Source organism: Lontra canadensis, unplaced genomic scaffold (assembly GCF_010015895.1).
Source record: "Lontra canadensis isolate GAN:19392208 unplaced genomic scaffold, GSC_riverotter_1.0 scaffold106, whole genome shotgun sequence".
Classification (NCBI taxonomy): domain Eukaryota; kingdom Metazoa; phylum Chordata; class Mammalia; order Carnivora; family Mustelidae; genus Lontra; species Lontra canadensis.
Window position 1 is genome coordinate 4,150,187 of NW_022631100.1, and position 18,003 is coordinate 4,168,189.

At 38.6% G+C, this 18,003-nt stretch overlaps 1 protein-coding gene and 1 pseudogene across 1 annotated transcript in view; both read right to left on the reverse strand.

Moving 5' to 3' along the window:
* Window positions 1-2,476: 2,476 nt before the first annotated feature.
* MRPS14 (mitochondrial ribosomal protein S14) overlaps window positions 2,477-18,003 on the reverse strand; it is a 28,556-nt gene continuing 13,029 nt past the window's right edge. The window contains exons 2-3 of the mRNA XM_032838776.1: window positions 17,010-17,168; window positions 2,477-2,951 (exon numbers count right to left, since the gene is read on the reverse strand). Of these exons, the coding sequence (XP_032694667.1) occupies window positions 2,769-2,951; window positions 17,010-17,168 (342 nt within the window). The 3' untranslated portion in view covers window positions 2,477-2,768. The remainder of the gene's footprint in view (window positions 2,952-17,009; window positions 17,169-18,003) is intronic.
* On the reverse strand, window positions 11,289-12,775 carry LOC116855770 (annotated as a pseudogene).

Genomic DNA, 18,003 nt, shown 5'->3' on the forward strand with positions numbered 1-18,003 from the left:
ATCAAAGATCTAAATGTAAAAACGAAGCCAAAGAATACTAGGAGACGTGGACAGAACTCCACCCTAACCTAAGAGTGAGGAAAACTACACTGTGACTTACAATCTTGAAGTAATAAAGCTAAATATTAGTAATTTAACCACACAGTGTTCATGTGGCAGAAAAGCTCCACAGTAACCCCCAAAACATGACATAACTGAGGATTTCCAAATTAAGTTCATAGGAAAAGGAATGTAACTTTTAACTTGTACTAAAGATGCTCCCCTCCTTCAGAAGAAAAAAAACAGTTTAATCTTTTACTGGAAAAACAGAAGTTCAACCTACTGAGAGTACAGAGAAATACCTAATACTAGCAAAAATGAATGATAAATGCAAAAAAATAGAAATACCCAAATGCCAATTAATTGAGTACTAGCTGAATAAACATCTATCTAAATGGGGGGGGGGTTCTTACAGTCACAAAAAGAAATGAATATTTCTACATACAGAATGATCAAGATCCAGGAAAAGACAGTGCAGAAAATTGTTTATGGTATACTTACCTTAATGTCCAAAAGGGTGAGACAGGTGAATACACAGACATAGACATATTTACTTATTTCAGAAAGAAACTAGAAGAGTAACCCAAAACTAATAATAATGGTTACCAGTAGGGAAAAGAATGAGGTGGGATGGAAACCATACTTGTGAGTGTATTTTTGTCTGTAGTTTTGACTTTAGAACCATCTAAAAATTTAACAATTTAAAAGCTAAATAAAAATAATCCTAACATTTGAAAACAAACCTAACATACCAAGTTGAGACAAATGTGATACTTGCAAGTGATTTAGAACACAGTATTTTGACTCTCCGTTGCTAATGCAATGGGAATTGAAAGGCAAACCCACAGAAGTCTTAACACTATGATCACTTAGGAGTAAAATCAGTGTATGTATGCTGAAGCAATTTTTATGTATTATAAAGGTAATAAATAACTCAAGTCATTAAGAGTTTATACTTTAACAAATACAGAATCGATATAAACTTACCATTATTTTTTTTTAAATGCATATTTCTTAGCAACATCCCCCAAAAGGGCTTAAAGGCAATGACAATTCAGAATTCAGTAGCAAACAGCAGCATTCTTAGTGCTCAGATGTGGTCTCTAAACATTTCATACTAAAAGGACCAGGGACCCTTAAAAAAATGTGAGGCAGAAAATACACAAGGTAAGCCTGCATTATCTTATGCCAGAAAATGAAGAAATACCAAATATCCTTCATCAAGTTAACAGAATTCAGGACCCAGCAGTGGGAGGACACCAGAAAGCTGCCTTCTGATGGCATGGCAAAGTACACAGCACACTTGGGAAAATCCACACCTAAAAATCTAAACCTGAATCTAGTCAAGCCTCTCAGTGTAACTACGAGTTTTTAGGGATAGGGGAATAAATTAAAGGACACTTGAAAAAGCAAACAGCCAAATGTTGGCATCCTACAGGACACATGGCATGGCTCCCCCAACAAACCAGTGACTTGTAAACAGGAGAGGCCCAGCAACCAAAGGAAATCGATGGATCATGCTTGGGCACTTTAATCAGACAGATTCAGAGAGGGAGATCACAAGTTGATAGGCAAGCAGAGAGAGGGGTAAGCAGGCTCCCTGCTGAGCAGAGAGCCGGATGTGGGGCTCGATCCCAGGTCCTGGGATCATGACCTGAGCTGAAGGCAGAGGCTTAAGCCACTGAGCCACCCAGGCGCCCCTGATCGCTGGGATTTCAATGAAGTCTTACCTTCACATAATGTATCTTCCATGATATGGCCTTTGTCTTGTGTTTCATGTTTCTCATACGACAGAGGGGCTGCAGTTACGCTCTTTGATCCGCTCCCCTGGATCCCTCTGCAAAAACCTCATCCCTTGCCTCCTGATTTACGTTCAGATATCAGCTCTGGGAACACATTCCAGATGTTAAGTGGGTGCTTCCATACTCGCACCCTGGACACTTTTATCACTGGGCTGATCACTGTTGAGTTACTAAACAAGACAATCTTTTGCTACCTTTATTCATTTCTGTTATAGATAAACCAGAATTAAGAAAATATATACTATTCCAACAAAACTTTCCTGCTTGGATACATCTTTGGAGGCTTTAAGAGACCTTTTGTTCTAAAGGCCGCTGAAGATGGAACAAGAAAACACTGAGTGCTTCTGCCTCTTGTCCAGCCATCACGCAGAGAAGCGGAGCCCGAGTTAGATAACCAAGAACACCAGCTGCACCTCCTAACACATCGTTTCCGTAACAACGAGCTAGCGGTACAATGCGCTGTGCAGCTCGGGGAAGCCGGCCCATCTGACAAACTGCCCGATGAGCTACTTGTCCATGAGCTGCATTAACTATGAGATAATTCTGCTTTAGGAAATAATACCCCTAAAAAATACAAGAACTCTCATGTGTTGCTAAAAGATTAAGTGTGAAGGAAAAGGCAGGCATACAGAAAATATTTTCAGAGTATTTTTTATTACTTTACTCCGTGTACTCTCTATGCATAGAAACAGTATGGTTAATTTTTAAGTCCAAGAGAAGAGAGAATTTCGCAGATAGCCAGAATTCACTGACAGAATGAGACATCCACCAAATTTCTTCATTTAAAATTAAAAAGTACTTTAACCGTAGGCAGCATCAGGTAGACTAGACTCCCATCCTGGACCCCTATAAAACTAGGTTTTCATCTATTAGAGAAGCCTCTTCTTGCCAGAACTGGGTTCCCTGCTCAGTGGGTTCTGGAGCAGGTCACCATATTGCTCGCTGGACCCCCGACAGCTGCCCGTGGTCTGCTAAGTGACGGAAGACAATACGACTAAGCCTCCAGCGCCGCTTTACGCCACGTGGACGGGACGTCATCACACACCGATTTCGGATTCTAACAGGACAGCTATCCCGGGGAAGGGCAGCAATTTCTCCATCGGCCACGTCCTAAGGGAAGTCACAGTATTACTGCACCGATCACATGCGCACAGTTATTCTATATGCTTCAGTCAACGCTCAGAGTAAGGGAACACATGGCTAGAGTCACTAATGCAGTCAGTTTCCCCAAGAAACCTTAGACACAGTTGTGAACCTTAACCTCTGGGTAGACACAAATAGACCAGATAAATGACAGAAATGTCTGGCATGCTCCCAACACAATTTTTAAAAAATTTATAGAAATTTAACCCAGAGGGGCACCTGGGTGGCTCAGTGGTTTAAAGCCTCTGGCTTCGGCTCAGGTCATGATCCCAGGGTCCTGGGATCGAGCCCTGCATCAGGATCTCTGCTCAGTGGGGAGCCTGCTTCCCTTCCTCTCTCTGCCTACTTGTGATCTCTGTCAAATAAATAAATAAAGTCTTAAAAAAAAAATTTTAACCCAGATATGCAAGAATCCACAAACTGTTATGTGGGAAGCTCACTCACTTTTAACAGAGCAGCTCTGTAATAAGCAACTGGAATGCAAACACACATTGTCAGCACCCCAGGCCCCTCCTGTGGCTCGTAGTAGACACTGAACACAGGCATTGTTAGCCAGCAGCTCTCCTGGTTACTAACGCTGGTGGGTTCTCCTTATTTAGGTTTTATATAAATCTAATCATGCAGCAGGCACTCTTTTTTATTCATTTCTCTTTGGCTTCTTTCATTCAGTAACACACTTGTGAGACTCCTCCATACGGCTGCGTGTGCCGTAATCCATTTGTTCCCACTGGTGGTGATAAGAGCATTAATTCATTTACCCACTCTATAGCTGATGGACATCTGGGCAGTTCTCAGTTTTGAGCTATTATGAATAGGGCAGCTACATAATTTTTTAAAAATCCTTTTTCTATTGAAGTACAGCTGAAATACGGTTACATTAATCTCAGGTCTACAGCAGTGACTTGACAAGTCTATACATTACTCTGTGCTTCCCGCATGTGTACCTACCATCTGTCACCACACAACACCGTCACAATACCACGGACTATCATCCCTGCACCGCATCCTTCATCCCTATGACTTATTCATTCCATAACGGGAAGCCTGTACCTCCCATTCCCCGTCACTGCTTATGCCCATCTCTCCCCTCCAATCCTGGCAACCATCAGTTTCTTCTATGTATGGGTCTGTTTCTGTATTTGTTTTGTTTTATAAGATTCCACATGAATGTGAAATCTTATGGCATTTATTTTTCTCTTATTTCACTTACAGTACTTTCTAGATCCATCCATGTTGCTGCAAATGGCAAGATCTCACTTTCTATGGCTGAATAATATTCATTTCTTGTGCGTGTGCATGCACATACTCTCCCATCTTCTCCATCTATTTTCCTACTGACGGACACTTGTGTCGCTTCCCTATCTTGGCTATTGTAAATGCTGCTGCGGTAAAGACTGGGGTGCATGTATCTTTGAATTGGTGTTTTGTTTTCTACAGGTAAATACCCAGTAGCGGAATTACTGAATCATATGCTAGTTCTATGTTTACTTACTTGAGAAGCCTCCATACTGTTTTCCACAGTACCTATACCAATTTATATCCCCACAAACACACATGAAGTTTCCCTTTAATCCACATCCTTGCTCATACGTGTAATTTCTTTTTACTTCTAACCATTCAGACGGGTGTGAGGTCACATTGCCTTAGAGTTTTGGCTGGCATTTCCCGGATGATGAGTGATGTGGAGCATCTTTTCATGTGTCTGTTGGCCATCTGGAAGTCTTCTTTGGAAAAATGTCTATTCAGGTCCTCTGCCAAATCTCTTTTTTCCCCTCTCACTATTTTTAAATTGGATTATTTGTTTTTGGTGTTGAGTTGTAGAAGTTCTTTATATATCTTGCCTACTAACCTCTTATCATTTGCAATATATCATTTGCAAATATCTTCTTCAGTAGGACGTCTTTTTACTTTGTTGATGGTTTCCTTTGACGTGCAAAAGCTTTTATTAGGGGTGTTAGTCCCAATAGTTTATCTGTGCTTTTGTTTCCCTTGCCTGAGGAGACATCGCTAGAAAAACACTGACACTTAGGCTGCTTCCATTATCTTGGCTGTTGTAAATAATGCTGCTGTGAACATGGAGGTGCAGATATCTTCTTGAACCACTAGTTTCATTTTCTTCAGATACTCAGAAATAGAACTGCTGGGCCATAGGGTAGTTCTATTTTTAACTTGTTTAAAAGTTTCTGAGGAAACTTCATGCAGTTTTCAATAATTAATGCACCAATTTACATTCCCACCAACAGGGCAGAAGGGTTCTCTTCACATCCTCGCCAAAACTTATCCGTTGTCTTTTTGGTAATAGTCATTCCAACAGGTAGGAGGTGATATTGCCTTGTGGTTTTGATTTGCATTTCCCTGATCATAAGTGATACTCATCATCTTTTCATTTTCCTGTAGCAGACGTTTTTAGGTCTTCTTTGGAAAAATGTCTACTCAGATTCTCTGTTCATTTTTCAACTTACATGTTTTTGGTTTTTTTTTTTTTTTTTTGCTATTAAACTATAGGAGTTCCTTATATATTTTGGATATTAACTCTTTATCAAGTCCTTTGCCGTGCAGAAGCATTTACTTTTATGTAGTCCCACTTATTTTTGCTTTTGTTGCTTGTGCTTTTGGTGTCCTATCTTAACAATCACCACCAAGACTAATGTCAAGGAGCTTTTCTCTTGTGTTTTCTTCTAGAAGATTTACAGTTTCAGGTTTTACTTCTAAGTTTTCACACACTTCGAGTGAATTATTGTGAGTGGTGTAAGATAGGAGTCCGATTTCATTCTTTTGCATGTGAACATCCAGAGGTCCCAACACCATTTATTAAAGCAGCTATTTTCTCTCCCCTGAGTAGTTTGGGTTCCCTTGTTGAATATTTGTTGAACCCATACGAGTGGGTTTATTCCTGGGCTCTTGGTTCTATTCCATTGTTCTAGGTGTCTGTTTTTACACAGTATCATACTATCTTGAATATTACAACTTTGTAATAAAGTGTTTTTTTTTTTTAAGATTTTATTTTTAAGTAATCTCAACACCCAGTGTGGGGCTTGGAACTCACAACCCTGAGATCAAGACTCGCAAGCTCCACTGACTGGGCCAGCCAGGAGCCCCTATAACAATTTAAATTAGGAAGTGTATTGCCTCTTGTTTTGTTCTTTCTCAGGACTGCTTTGGCTATTCAGGGTTCTTCTGTGATTCCTATGAATTTTAGGATTTTTTTTTTTTTAACTTTTGTGAAAAATGCCTTTGGAATTTTGATAGGGATTACAAAAAGCCTATAGATGACTTTGTGTAGTATGGACATTTCCTTTTCTTTTCAAGGCTTATTTATTTGAGGGGTGGAGGGGTAGAGAGAGATGGCAAGAGAAAAGGCCAAAGAGACTCCCCACAAAGCAAGGAGACTGACATGGGGCTCGATCTCATATTCATGACCTGAGCTGAAATCAAAAGTCAGACACTAAACCGACTCAACTACCCAATTGCCCCAAGTACGGACTTTTTAACAATATTAATTCTTCTGATCCATGAATGCAAGACATCTTTTCATTTATGTCTTCTTCAGCTTCTCTCATCAATACCTTATAGTTTTCAGCATACAGATCTCTCCCTTCCTGAAGTTTATTCCTACGTATTCTACTGATTTTGATGCTTTCGTACATACGATTGTGTTATTTCTTTTTCAGATATTTTGTTTTTAGTCTACACAAACACAACTGATTTTCATATCCTTCCACTTTACTGAATTCATTTATCAGTTCTAACAGTATTTGGTGCAATCTTTAGGTTTTTCCTTATAAAAGATCACATCTGCAAACAAAGACAGTTTTACCTCTTTTTTTTTTTTTAAACTTGTTTATCCATAGAAGCTTAACCAAATGAGCCACCTAGGCACCCCTGTAGTTTCTTTCCTTATAGTGTTCTTATCTGGGTTTGGTAACAGGGTTATGCTGGCTTGATAAAATAAATTTGGAAGTGGTCCCTTGCCTTCAAGTTTTGGGAAGAGTTTGAGAAATATTGGTATTAAATCCACCTTTTTTTTTCTTTTTAATGTTTTTAAAAAAAAATTTTTAGGAGAAGGGGGAGGGGCAGGAGAAGGAGAGAATCCCAAGCAGGCTCCACACCCAGTGAGGAGCCTGAGGCAGGAGTTGATCTCACAACCCTGAAATCATGACCCAAGCCGGAAATAAGATTCAGGCACTTAATCAATTGTGCCACCCAGGCACCCTGGTATTAATTCACCTTTAAATGTTTGATGGAATTTGCTCAGGAAGCCATATGGCGCTGGGCTTTTTTGAAATGTTTCTGATTACTAATTCAATAGTGTTATTATTATTGGTCAGTTCAGATTTTTGATTTCTTCTCCATTTAGTCTTATTAGGAGGTATATTTCTAAGAATTTATCTATTTCTTCTAGGTTATCCAATTTGTTGGCATATAATCATTCATATAAAGTTTCTTTCCCTTTTTTTTTTTTTTTAAGATTTTATTTATTTATTTGACAGAGAGCAAAAGAGCACTAGCAGGGGCAGTGGCAGAGGGAGAGGGGAAAGCACGCTCCCTGCTTACCAGGGAGCCCAATGCAGGGCTCAATCACAGGACCCGGGATCATGACCTGAACTGAAGGCAGATGCTCAATCAACTGAGCCACCCAGGTGCCCTGGTTCATATCAGTTTCTTACGATACTTTGTATTTCTGTAATATCAGTTGTAATGTTTCCTTTTTCGTTTCTGATTTTGAGTTCTTGCTCTTTTTAACTTAGTTTAGCTAAAGATTTGTCAATTTTGTTTAGCTTTTCAAAACATCAGCTCTTAGTTTCATTGATCCATAGTGTTTTCTGGTTTCTATTTCATTTACTTCTGCTTTAATCTTTTTCTTTCTTTCTTTTTCTTCTTCTTTATTTTATTTATTTTTATTTTTTTATTCTTTAAAGATTTTTTTATTTCTTCGTGTAACAGAGAGAGAGATCACAAGTAGGCAGAGAGGCAGGCAGAGAGAGAGGGGGAAGCAGACTCCCTGCTGTGCAGAGAGCCCGATGTGGGGCTCGATCCCAGGACCCTGAGATCATGACCTGAGCCGAAGGCAGAGGATTAACCCACTGAGCCACCCAGGTGCCCCTCTTCTTCTTTTTTTAAACAGTAAACTCTACACCCAATGTGAGGCTTGAGTTCATGACCTGGAGATCAAGAGCTGCACGTTCTACCGACTGAGAAAGCCAGGTGCCCTGTTACTCCCTTTCTTTTGCTAACCTGGGCTTAATTTACTCTTCTTTTTCTAGTTCCTTAAGATACAGAGCTAGATTATTTTTCTCATGATTTTTGAGTCATGAAACCTCTGGGATGCAGATCAATAAGAGGGAATGGGTTTGAGAGGAGGTTGGAGAAGGTTAACAGAGCCCTGACACCTATGGTAAAGATTCTGACTGCTGGAGAAGCAAAGATGAGAGATTGGATGAGATTTACATTTTTAAAAGATTGTTTGCAACAGAGAGAATGAATCTGGTAAGGGAAAAGTGGTTGAGATGGAGGAAAAAGAGATTATTACTACAGAAGCCTGCATTAAGGATTTTCTTATTTACGTACATATTAGTGTGTGTGATTATGTTCACTTAAATATGACAAGTATGACCGACCCTGTGCTTGACTGAGAAAGCATAGTAATTACTCTAACATATGAAAAGTGCATAAATTAAATAAGAAAATGCATACAAAAGCCACTAACTTAACACAAACTATTAAGTTTCAAAGAATATTTTCTCCGTATTTTTTTTTTTTTTGGTGTAACTCTAAATGGGATTGTTTTCTTAATTTCTCTTTTTGCTACTTCATTATTATAGAAGAATGCCATATTTTTATCTTGCATCTTTATTAAAATCATTTATCAGTTAACAGTTCCTTGGTGGAGTCATTTGGGGTTTTTTCTTTTACAGATTTTATTATTTTATCATTTATTATTTTATTTATTATTATTTCAAAGAGCGAGAGAGAACATGCACTGCATTTAAGTGGAAGAAGGGCGGGGAGGAGAGGAAGAAAGGGAATCTCTCAAGCAGACCCCGTGCTTAGCGCAGAAACCAACACGGGGCTCGATCTCATGACCCTGAGATCATGACTAGAGCTGAAACCAAGAGTTGGATGCTTAACCAACTGAGCCATCCAGGTGCTCCTGGGTTTTCTCTATATAGTATCAAGTCACCTATAAACAGTGACAGTGTTACTTCTTTACCAATTTGGATGACTTTTCTTTTTTCTCCTTGTGTGACTGCTGCAGTTCAGAGTTCCAGTACTATGTCGAATAAAAGCAGTGAAAGTGGATAGCCTAGTCTTGTTTCCAAACTTGGTGGAAAAGCTTTCAATTTTTCACCACCAGGTAGGACACTAGCTGTAGATTTTTCATATGTTGAGGTATGTTCTCTCTAAATCCATTTTGTTGAGTTTTATCATGAATGGCTGTTGTATTTTGTCAAATGCATCTACTGAGATGATCATATGGTTCTTACCCTTTCCAATTAGTCTGAACATCATGTTGACTCATTTGCCACAAGCGAACCACACTTACAGCTCTGAAATAAATCCCTTTTACTGTGGTACATGAAACTCTAATGTACTGCTGACATTGCTTTGCTAATTTTTAAAAATAATTTATTTTTTATTTATTTTTTATGTTCATCAGAGATTTTGGCCTGTGGTTTTCTTTTTTTGTAGTGTTTCTGTCTGGTTTTTGTACCAGGTAACGGGGGCCACGTTGAATGAAGTTTTGGAAGTTTCCCTTCCTCTTTTATTTACTGGAATAGTTTGAGAAGAACAGATATTAACTCTTCTTTAAATGTTTTATAGATTATATCTGTGAAGACTTCCAGTCCTGGAATTTTGTTTGTTGGGAGTTTTTTGATTACCAGCTCAATTTCATTACTAGTACATGGTCTGTTCAAAATTTCTCTCTTCCTGATTTGCTGTGGGGAATTGCAGGTTCTAGGAATTCATCCATTTTTTTCCAGGTTGTCCAATTTGCTGGCATATAATTTTTCAAATATTCTCTTGTAATCCATTGTGTTTCTGTACTATCAGTTGTTATTTCCTCTCTTTCAATTTTTATTTCATTCCTTACTTTTTCTTGAGAAGTCTGGCTAAATGCTTGTCAATTTTGTTTATCTTTCCAAAGAACTCAGCTCTATCACTGATTTTTTCTATTTTTTTCCCATGTCTACTTCATTTATTTCTGTTCTGATCTTCATTATTTCCTTCCATCTACTAGCTTTGAGATTTGTCCTTTTTCTAGCTCCTTTGAGTGTTAGGTTAGGTTGTTTATTTGAGATTTTTCTTGTTTCTTGGAGTAGGCCCGTATGACTTTAAACTTCCCTCTTGGAAATGCCTTTGCTGTGTCCTAAAGATTTTGGACTTTACTGTGCTCGTTTTCATTTGTCTCCATGTATTTTTTTATTTTCTCTGATTTTTTCCTGATTCATTCGTTGTTTAATGTCACGTTTATTCTTCAAGTGTTTGTGTTTTGTTCTTGTAATTGATTTCTAGTTTCATACTGCTATGGTCAGAAAAGATATTTAATATGATTTCAGTCCTCTTATATTTATTGAGACTTGTTTTATGACCTTACATTGGATCTATTCTAGAGAATGTCCCCTGTGTACTTGAAAGGAATGTGCATTCTGCCATTTTTGGATAGCATGTTCTATATATATGCTAGGTCTGTCTGGTCTAATGTGTCATTCAAAGCCATGGCTTCCTTATTTTCTTTCTGGATGGTCTACCCACTGAGGTAAATCAGGTGTTAAAGCTCCCTACCATTTAGTTTTACTGCCAGTCTCTCCCTTTTTATCTATTAATATTTACTTTATGTATTTAGGTGCTCCTATGTTGGGTACAGAGAGAGTCTCAATTAATATTTCCTCTGGGTGGACTAATTCCTTTATCATCATCTAATGCCCTTGTTTCTTGCTACCTTACAAAACAAGGTTCATAAACTAAGGAAACAGGAAGCCATTTTTAGACTTTAGGTTTAGACATTTACCACTATTTTTTAATATTTAAAATAAAGTTTTTTTTTTTTTTTTTTTTTTTTTTACCATAATAAACAAAACAATCTATTGTAACTGACTTCCAGCGGCACCTTGCTGGCTCAGTCAGTGGAGCATACAGCTCTGGATATTGAGGTCATGAGTTTGAGCCCCACACTGGGTATAAAGATTACTTAAATAAATACAAACTTAAAACAAAAATCTGACTTTCAGAAATGCTCAAATTATTTTTTTAAAACGTGATCTAAGTTTCTTTTCACATTTTTAAAAAAAATGCCACATTTTCTTTGCCAAATTTATCCAAAATACTAAATTTTCATTTTATTTTATAGCTATATAACAGAGTGCCCTAAAGTGATGTTCAAGATCTCTCTAAGCCCTAATGGTTTCTACCTTCCTTTTAAAATATATTCTTTTGAGTCATCATCCCCAGAAACATTGGAGAAAAAAAATTATGAATTAAACACCCATAAAGTCTTCGTTTCTACTATAGTATAACAATTTATCATCTAACCCATGGTGGTCTACCAACTGAGTAAGGCTAGGTTTCTTCTCAGCCATAGCTGATGCAACTCATAAAGCAATTGTGGCCTGGGACAGGTCAGTCTTTGATCTGTACATTTTGACCAGTTTTAGCCCCCAAAGGTGTTTTTTTTCTCCTCAATCTCTTCACCAATTTTGCTTTTTCTTAATCTTTGTTTGGGAAGATCTTCTTTTACAAAGTCACTCTGGAGATCACTGCATGCCTTAGTACCAAGTGATTTAGATTCACACGCACAGATTTTTTTTTTAAGATTTCTTTTTAAGTAATCTCTAAAACTTGACATGGGGCTCAAACTTACAACCCTGAGATCAAGAGCAGCATGCTCTATCAACGGAGCTACCCAGGTGCCCCTGCACGGACATTCTTGAAGGTATTTTTCAAGTATGTACTTTCTTCAAACTCACTGTGTGTTTAAAATTTTCTTGAAATACCAGTTTCCTTCCGTTGAAAATGCTGGTATTTCTGAAAAATCTGATTGTTTTCTTCATTCTCTACTTAAGACGTCTTACCACACTGTAACAGGAATTAAATGAAGATCTAGCTTTCCTTAATCATTCTCTAAGTGTTGCACTCACAGCTTGTCTTCCTGAACTGCTTGTATGGGGAGACGGTGGACTGGCACAGGCCTGTGGAGTGCTCGGTAAAATCACAGCTGAGTCAGATGTGCTTTCCATCTCCAAAATGAAACCTTGGTTTACCTCTCCCTCTGCCATCCCCAGAGTGCAGAAAACATGCCTAAGGTATTGCTAGCCTGGCTTTTTTGGTTTTCATTTTTATTTGCATGCAATACGTTTTTCTATCCTATCACTTTCAGTTTGTATATATCTTTAGGTCTTGAAGATGAGTCTCTTGTAGGCAGCATGTAGCCGGGTCTTATTTTTTTATCCATTCAGTCACACTATGTCTTTTGATTAGAGCATTTAGTCCTTCATATTTAAATGATTACTGATAGATATGCACTTACTACCAGTTTGTTCATTGTGTCCTTATCGTGTTTGTCTCTTTTTTTTTCCTTCTCTTGCTCTCTTCTCTTGGGATTTGATATTTTATTTAGTGTTATGCTTGGATTTCTTTTTATTTTTTGTGTATCTACTTCAACTTCTTCATTTGTGGTTACTACTGGGTTATATATAACATCTTATGCATCTAAGTCTATATTACATTGACTGTGGCTAAAGTATGAACTAAAAGCACTAAATTCCTGCCCTCCATGTTTTATGTATATGATGTCATATATCTTATTTTGTGTATCTTTAGACTAATTTTCATAGAGAAAATTGATTATTCTACTTTAGTTTTTAGGTTTTAACTTCCATATTGGCTTTATAAGTGAATAATCTACTACCTTTAGTATGTTTGCCAAATTTAACCAAGGAGGTGAAAAATCTATACTTTGAAAACTGTAAGACACTGATGAAAGAAATTGAAGACAATACAAAAACGAAAGATATTGCATGGTCATGGATTGGAAGAATTATTATTATTAAAATGTCCGTATTACCCCAAGTAATTTATAGATTCAGTGCAATCCCTATCAAAATACCAACACCATTTCTCAAAGATTTAAAACAAAAATTTGTCTGGAACTACAGAAAGCCCCGAATAGCCATGGCAATCCTGAGAAACAACAAAGCTGGAGGTATCCCAATCCCAGATTTCAAGATATACCACAAAGCTATAATAATCAGAAGTATGGTACTGGCACAAATACAGACACAACAGGTCAATGGAATAGGAAGCCCAGAAATAAATCCATGCTTTTATGGTCAATTAATCTAGGACAAAAGAGGAAAGAATGTACAATGAGGAAAAGACAATCTTTCCAATAAATGGTGTTGGGAAAACTGGACAGCTACTTGCAGAAGAATGAAACTGGACCACTTACTTATACCATACACAAAAATAAACTTAATATGGATTAAGGACCTAAATGTGAGACCTGCAGCCATTTAACTCCTAGAAAACATAGACAATATCTTGGATATCAGCCTAGCAACATTTTTCTAGATACATCTCCTCAGGCCAGGGAAACAAAAACACAAACTATCGGGACTATAGCAAAATAAAAAGCTTTTGCAGATCGAAGGAAACCATCGTCAAAACAAAAAGGCAACCTACTGAATGGGGAAAGATGTCTACAAACAATACATCTGATAAAGGGTTAATATCCAAAGTACATAAAAAACTTAAACAACTTGGGGTGCCTGGGTGGCTCAGTTGTTGAGCTTCTGCCTTCGGCTCGGGGAATGATCCCAGGGTCCTGGGACTGAGCCCTGCATCAGGCTCCCTGCTTAGTGGGAAGCCTGCTTCTTCCTCTCCCACTCCTCCTGCCTGTGTTCCCTCTTTCACTGTGTCTCTCTCTGTCAAGTAAATAAATAAAATCTTAAAAAAAAACAAAAAACTTTAACAACTCAATATCAAAAAACCAAATAATCCAATTTTTTCATTTTTTTTCAAAGAAGACATACAGATGGCCAAAAGACACATGAAAAGATGCTCAACATCACGATCAGGGAAATGAAAATCAAAACCACAATGAGGTCTATCAGCTTACAACTTTCAGAGTGGGTAAAATCAAATGTTGGTAAGGATGTAGAGTAAATGAGCTCCTCCTCTACTGTTGACGGGAATGTGTACTGGTGTAGCCACTGCAGGAAACAGTAGTTTCCTCAAAAAATGAAAAATAGAAATACTACAAATCCAGTAATTCCTCAAGTGGGTAGTTGCACAAAGTAAACAAAAACAGTAATTCCAAAGAATACATGCACCCCTATGCTATCACAGCATTATTTATAGTAATCAAGATATGGAAGCAACCCAAATGTGCAACGATAGATGAATGGATAAAGATGATGTGGTGTGTATATACAATGGAATATTATTCAGCCTTAAAAAATGAGATCCTGCCATTTGTGACAACATAGATGGACTCAGAAGTTATTATACTAAGTGAAATAAATCAGAGAAAGACAAATCCCTATGATTTCCCATATAGGTGAAATCTAAAAAACAAAACAAATGAACAAATAAACAACTATAGCAGAAATTGACCCATAAGAACAGAAAACTGGTGACTGCCAGAAAGTAGGTAGATACCTTGGCAAAAGGGGTGAAAGGAAATGGAAAGTACAGGCTTCCAGTCATGGACTGAATAAGTCACAGGGCTGAAATGTACAGCATAAGGAATATAGTCAATGTATTGTAAATACAGTTATATGGTGGCAGATGATAACTACACTGGTGGTGAGCATAACCTTTTGTATAGAGTTGCTGAATTACTATGTTGTAACCCTGAAACAAAGAGTGTGTGTGAAACATACACTTAATTAAAAAACAAAAAAAGATGGACGGGGGCGCCTAGGTAGCTCAGTCGTTAAGTGTCTGCCTTAGGCTCAGGTCATGATCCTAGGGTCCTGGGATCGAGTGCCACATGGGGCTCCCTATTCTGCAGGAGGCCTGCTTCTCCCTCTCCCACTCCCACTGCTTATTTTCCCTCTCTCATGGTCTCTGTCAAATAAATTAATAAAATCTTAAAAAAAAAAAAAAAAAAGATGGGACACCTGGGTGGCTCAGTCAGTGAAGCATCTGCCTTTGGCTCAAGTCATGATCTCAGGGTCCTGGAATCGAGCCCTACATTGGGCTCGCTGCTCAGCAGGTAGCCTGCTTCCCCATCTCTCTCTCTGCCTGCCTCTCTGCCTACTTGTGATCTGTCAAATAAATAAATAAAATCTTAAACAAAAGAGAATTATCAAATACATACGTTGCACATCTAAAAAAAGAATTATTTCCTAATCTCCAAAAGCTTACCCATGTGTTCCCACTATGAGATACTTAGAGAATTATAAAAAACACAGCTAGTCAATGAATAGTAGAGAGTAAGCGCTGCAGAATGGACTGGAGAGGAGAAATCACCAGGCCGCAAGTGAAGTTCCCTGGAGGCTGTCCTTCTTAGAAGAGCTCTAAGTTACTGATGTACGCATGTACCTACCATATACAAACACATATACCTCTCCTTGTTCCCCAAAACACTTAAGTCAGTGTTAAAATGAGGAAATTGGGGGCATAAGTTTGATTTGTTTGCTACTTGGTAGGCAACACTGAGCCAGGATCAATTCCTACAACTCTCAGAGTCTTTGAAAAGCTACTGCTGGGTCTCATACCAGAGCCATTTCTTCTGGGGGTCTTCTTCGGTAATTCTTCCGTGACACCTTAAGCTGATTCTCAGGGGCCACCTCCTACTACTCCCTAAATATAGGCAAGTAGCTTAATGCCGTATGGTAAAGGCCCTAACAGAGTGGTTCAGGGCAATCAGTTTTCTGCTGATGGCTAATCTGACAGATTTTTTAAAATTTGTAGTAATGAATGGCCTGTATATTATTCAGCCTGCTTCTTTAAGTGGTTTTTTTAAATCTCACTCTGAGCTTTTGATAGTTTCAGTAGTCCCGAGTTTGAGTTATACTCCTTGATAAGATTCTTTTGCTTTGTTTCCTTAAAGATTTATTTACTTATTGGAGAGAGAGAGAGAGATAAGGAGAGAAGGGAGAAGAAGAGAACCCTGAAGCAGACTCCCTGCTAAGTACAGAGCCCAGCGATGCAGGGCTGGATCCCAGGACCCTGAGATCACGGCCTGGGTTGAAATCAGGAGTCTGTTGCTTAACTGACTGAACCATCCAGGCACCCCAACTCTTGAATGGAGGTATTCTATGTCACCAGGTAAGTGCAGGACCTTATACTTCAGGAAGTCAAACAGGGTGGACATCCTCTTACTCAAGTTAAGGAGTACAAAAAAGTAAACCTAGATGGAAAGCCACCTCAGCACAGAGAAGTGGGCAAAGGAGTTCAGAGAGGTAGGCTCGGAACTGCTCTCGGGGAGGACCACTGTAGGCCATCTATGAGGCACGTGGCCAGCCTCATGGGTCAGCAGAGCCTCCCGGTGCCTTGACAGTTGAGAGAGTGGGAAGAAGTCGGGGGCGGGGGAGATCTTAGGTCAAAATAATTGCTCAATTTGTGTGGTTACCACGAACTAGTACTTTTTTTTTTTTTTTTTTTTTTTAGATTTTATTTATTTGACAGAGAGAGAGATCACAAGCAGGCAGAGAGGCAGGCAGAGAGAGGGGGAAGCAGGCTCCCTGCTGAGCAAAGAGCCCGATGCAGGGCCTGATCCCAGGACCGAGATCATGACCTGAGCCTAAGGCAAAGGCCTAACCTACCGAGCCACCCAGGCGCCCCCTGCACCAATACTTTTTAAGGATCATCTAGTGAAACAGTTAAAAGGCTAGTTAGGAATGAATAGTTCTCTTCAGGCTGAAACTCACCAAAATCGCTTCAAGTGTAATTTATGTTGACTAGGAGATTTTGATCATATTCTCCAGATATTTTATTGTTACTAAGTCACAACAGTATCAATGGTGCTTGGATTTGAGAATGATCTTGGGGTAGACAGGGACTCATCAATCAGCTCACCTGAAGATCTTTTGGCAAAATGGTATTCTTCCTGAGTGAATTGATCCGCAGCCTCTCATCTGCATATTCATAAGCCATTTTTCGTCTCTTCACATCACGCAACATTTTCCAGTCTACATAATAACCTCGAACTTGGCCTGAAGGTGATGAAGGAACCATCTGAAAGATAAGGAACAAGGTAGAAGGATCAGCAGACCCAGGCCCTGCCAGTTTCTCTCACCCTGCGAACCTTTTATTGACTATTTATGACCCAAGAGTTTTTTTCCTAATAATTTTGGATCACTTTAATAGCTTAAACTAATAGACTTAACTCAAATAACTTCTACAAATGTACATTAATCCAAAATGGTGGTAACTAATAATGTCAATAAGGTGTGTTAGAGAGTGAAAAATTTTCTTAGATTTTTAAATATAATTCTGTTTGACCTTTACTTAGGCTAATAGTTATATGGTTCAAAAACCAAAAAAGAATTTAAAAAAAGTATAGATTCGGGACGCCTGGGTGGCTCAGTGGGTTAAGCCTCTGCCTTCGGCTCAGGTCATGATCTCAGGGTCCTGGGATCGAGTCCCGCATCGGGCTCTCTGCTCAGCAGGGAGCCTGCTTCCTCCTCTCTCTCTCTCTTTCTGCTTGCCTCTGCCTACTTGTGATCTCAATCTGTCAAATAAATAAATAAAATCTTTAAAAAAAAAAAAAGTATAGATTCCCTCCCACCTCCTCCCTTTCCTGCCTAATGACCACCCCTCTACCTCCAAAGGTATCTACCATTACTAGATCCTGTGTGTCCTTCCATAGATCTTTGTCTGTACAAATACACATACATACTCCCTCTCCCATAATTCATGCCCTCCTCCCCTTTTTTCCTCATTTAACAATATATTTTGGAGATCTTTCATATCCATATGTTAAAGTTTCTCCATTTTCTTTAGGTTGCATATTCCACTGTCCACACAGTGGACTTGACAAGGTCCAGGGCCTGTAAAATACGTGTGGTAG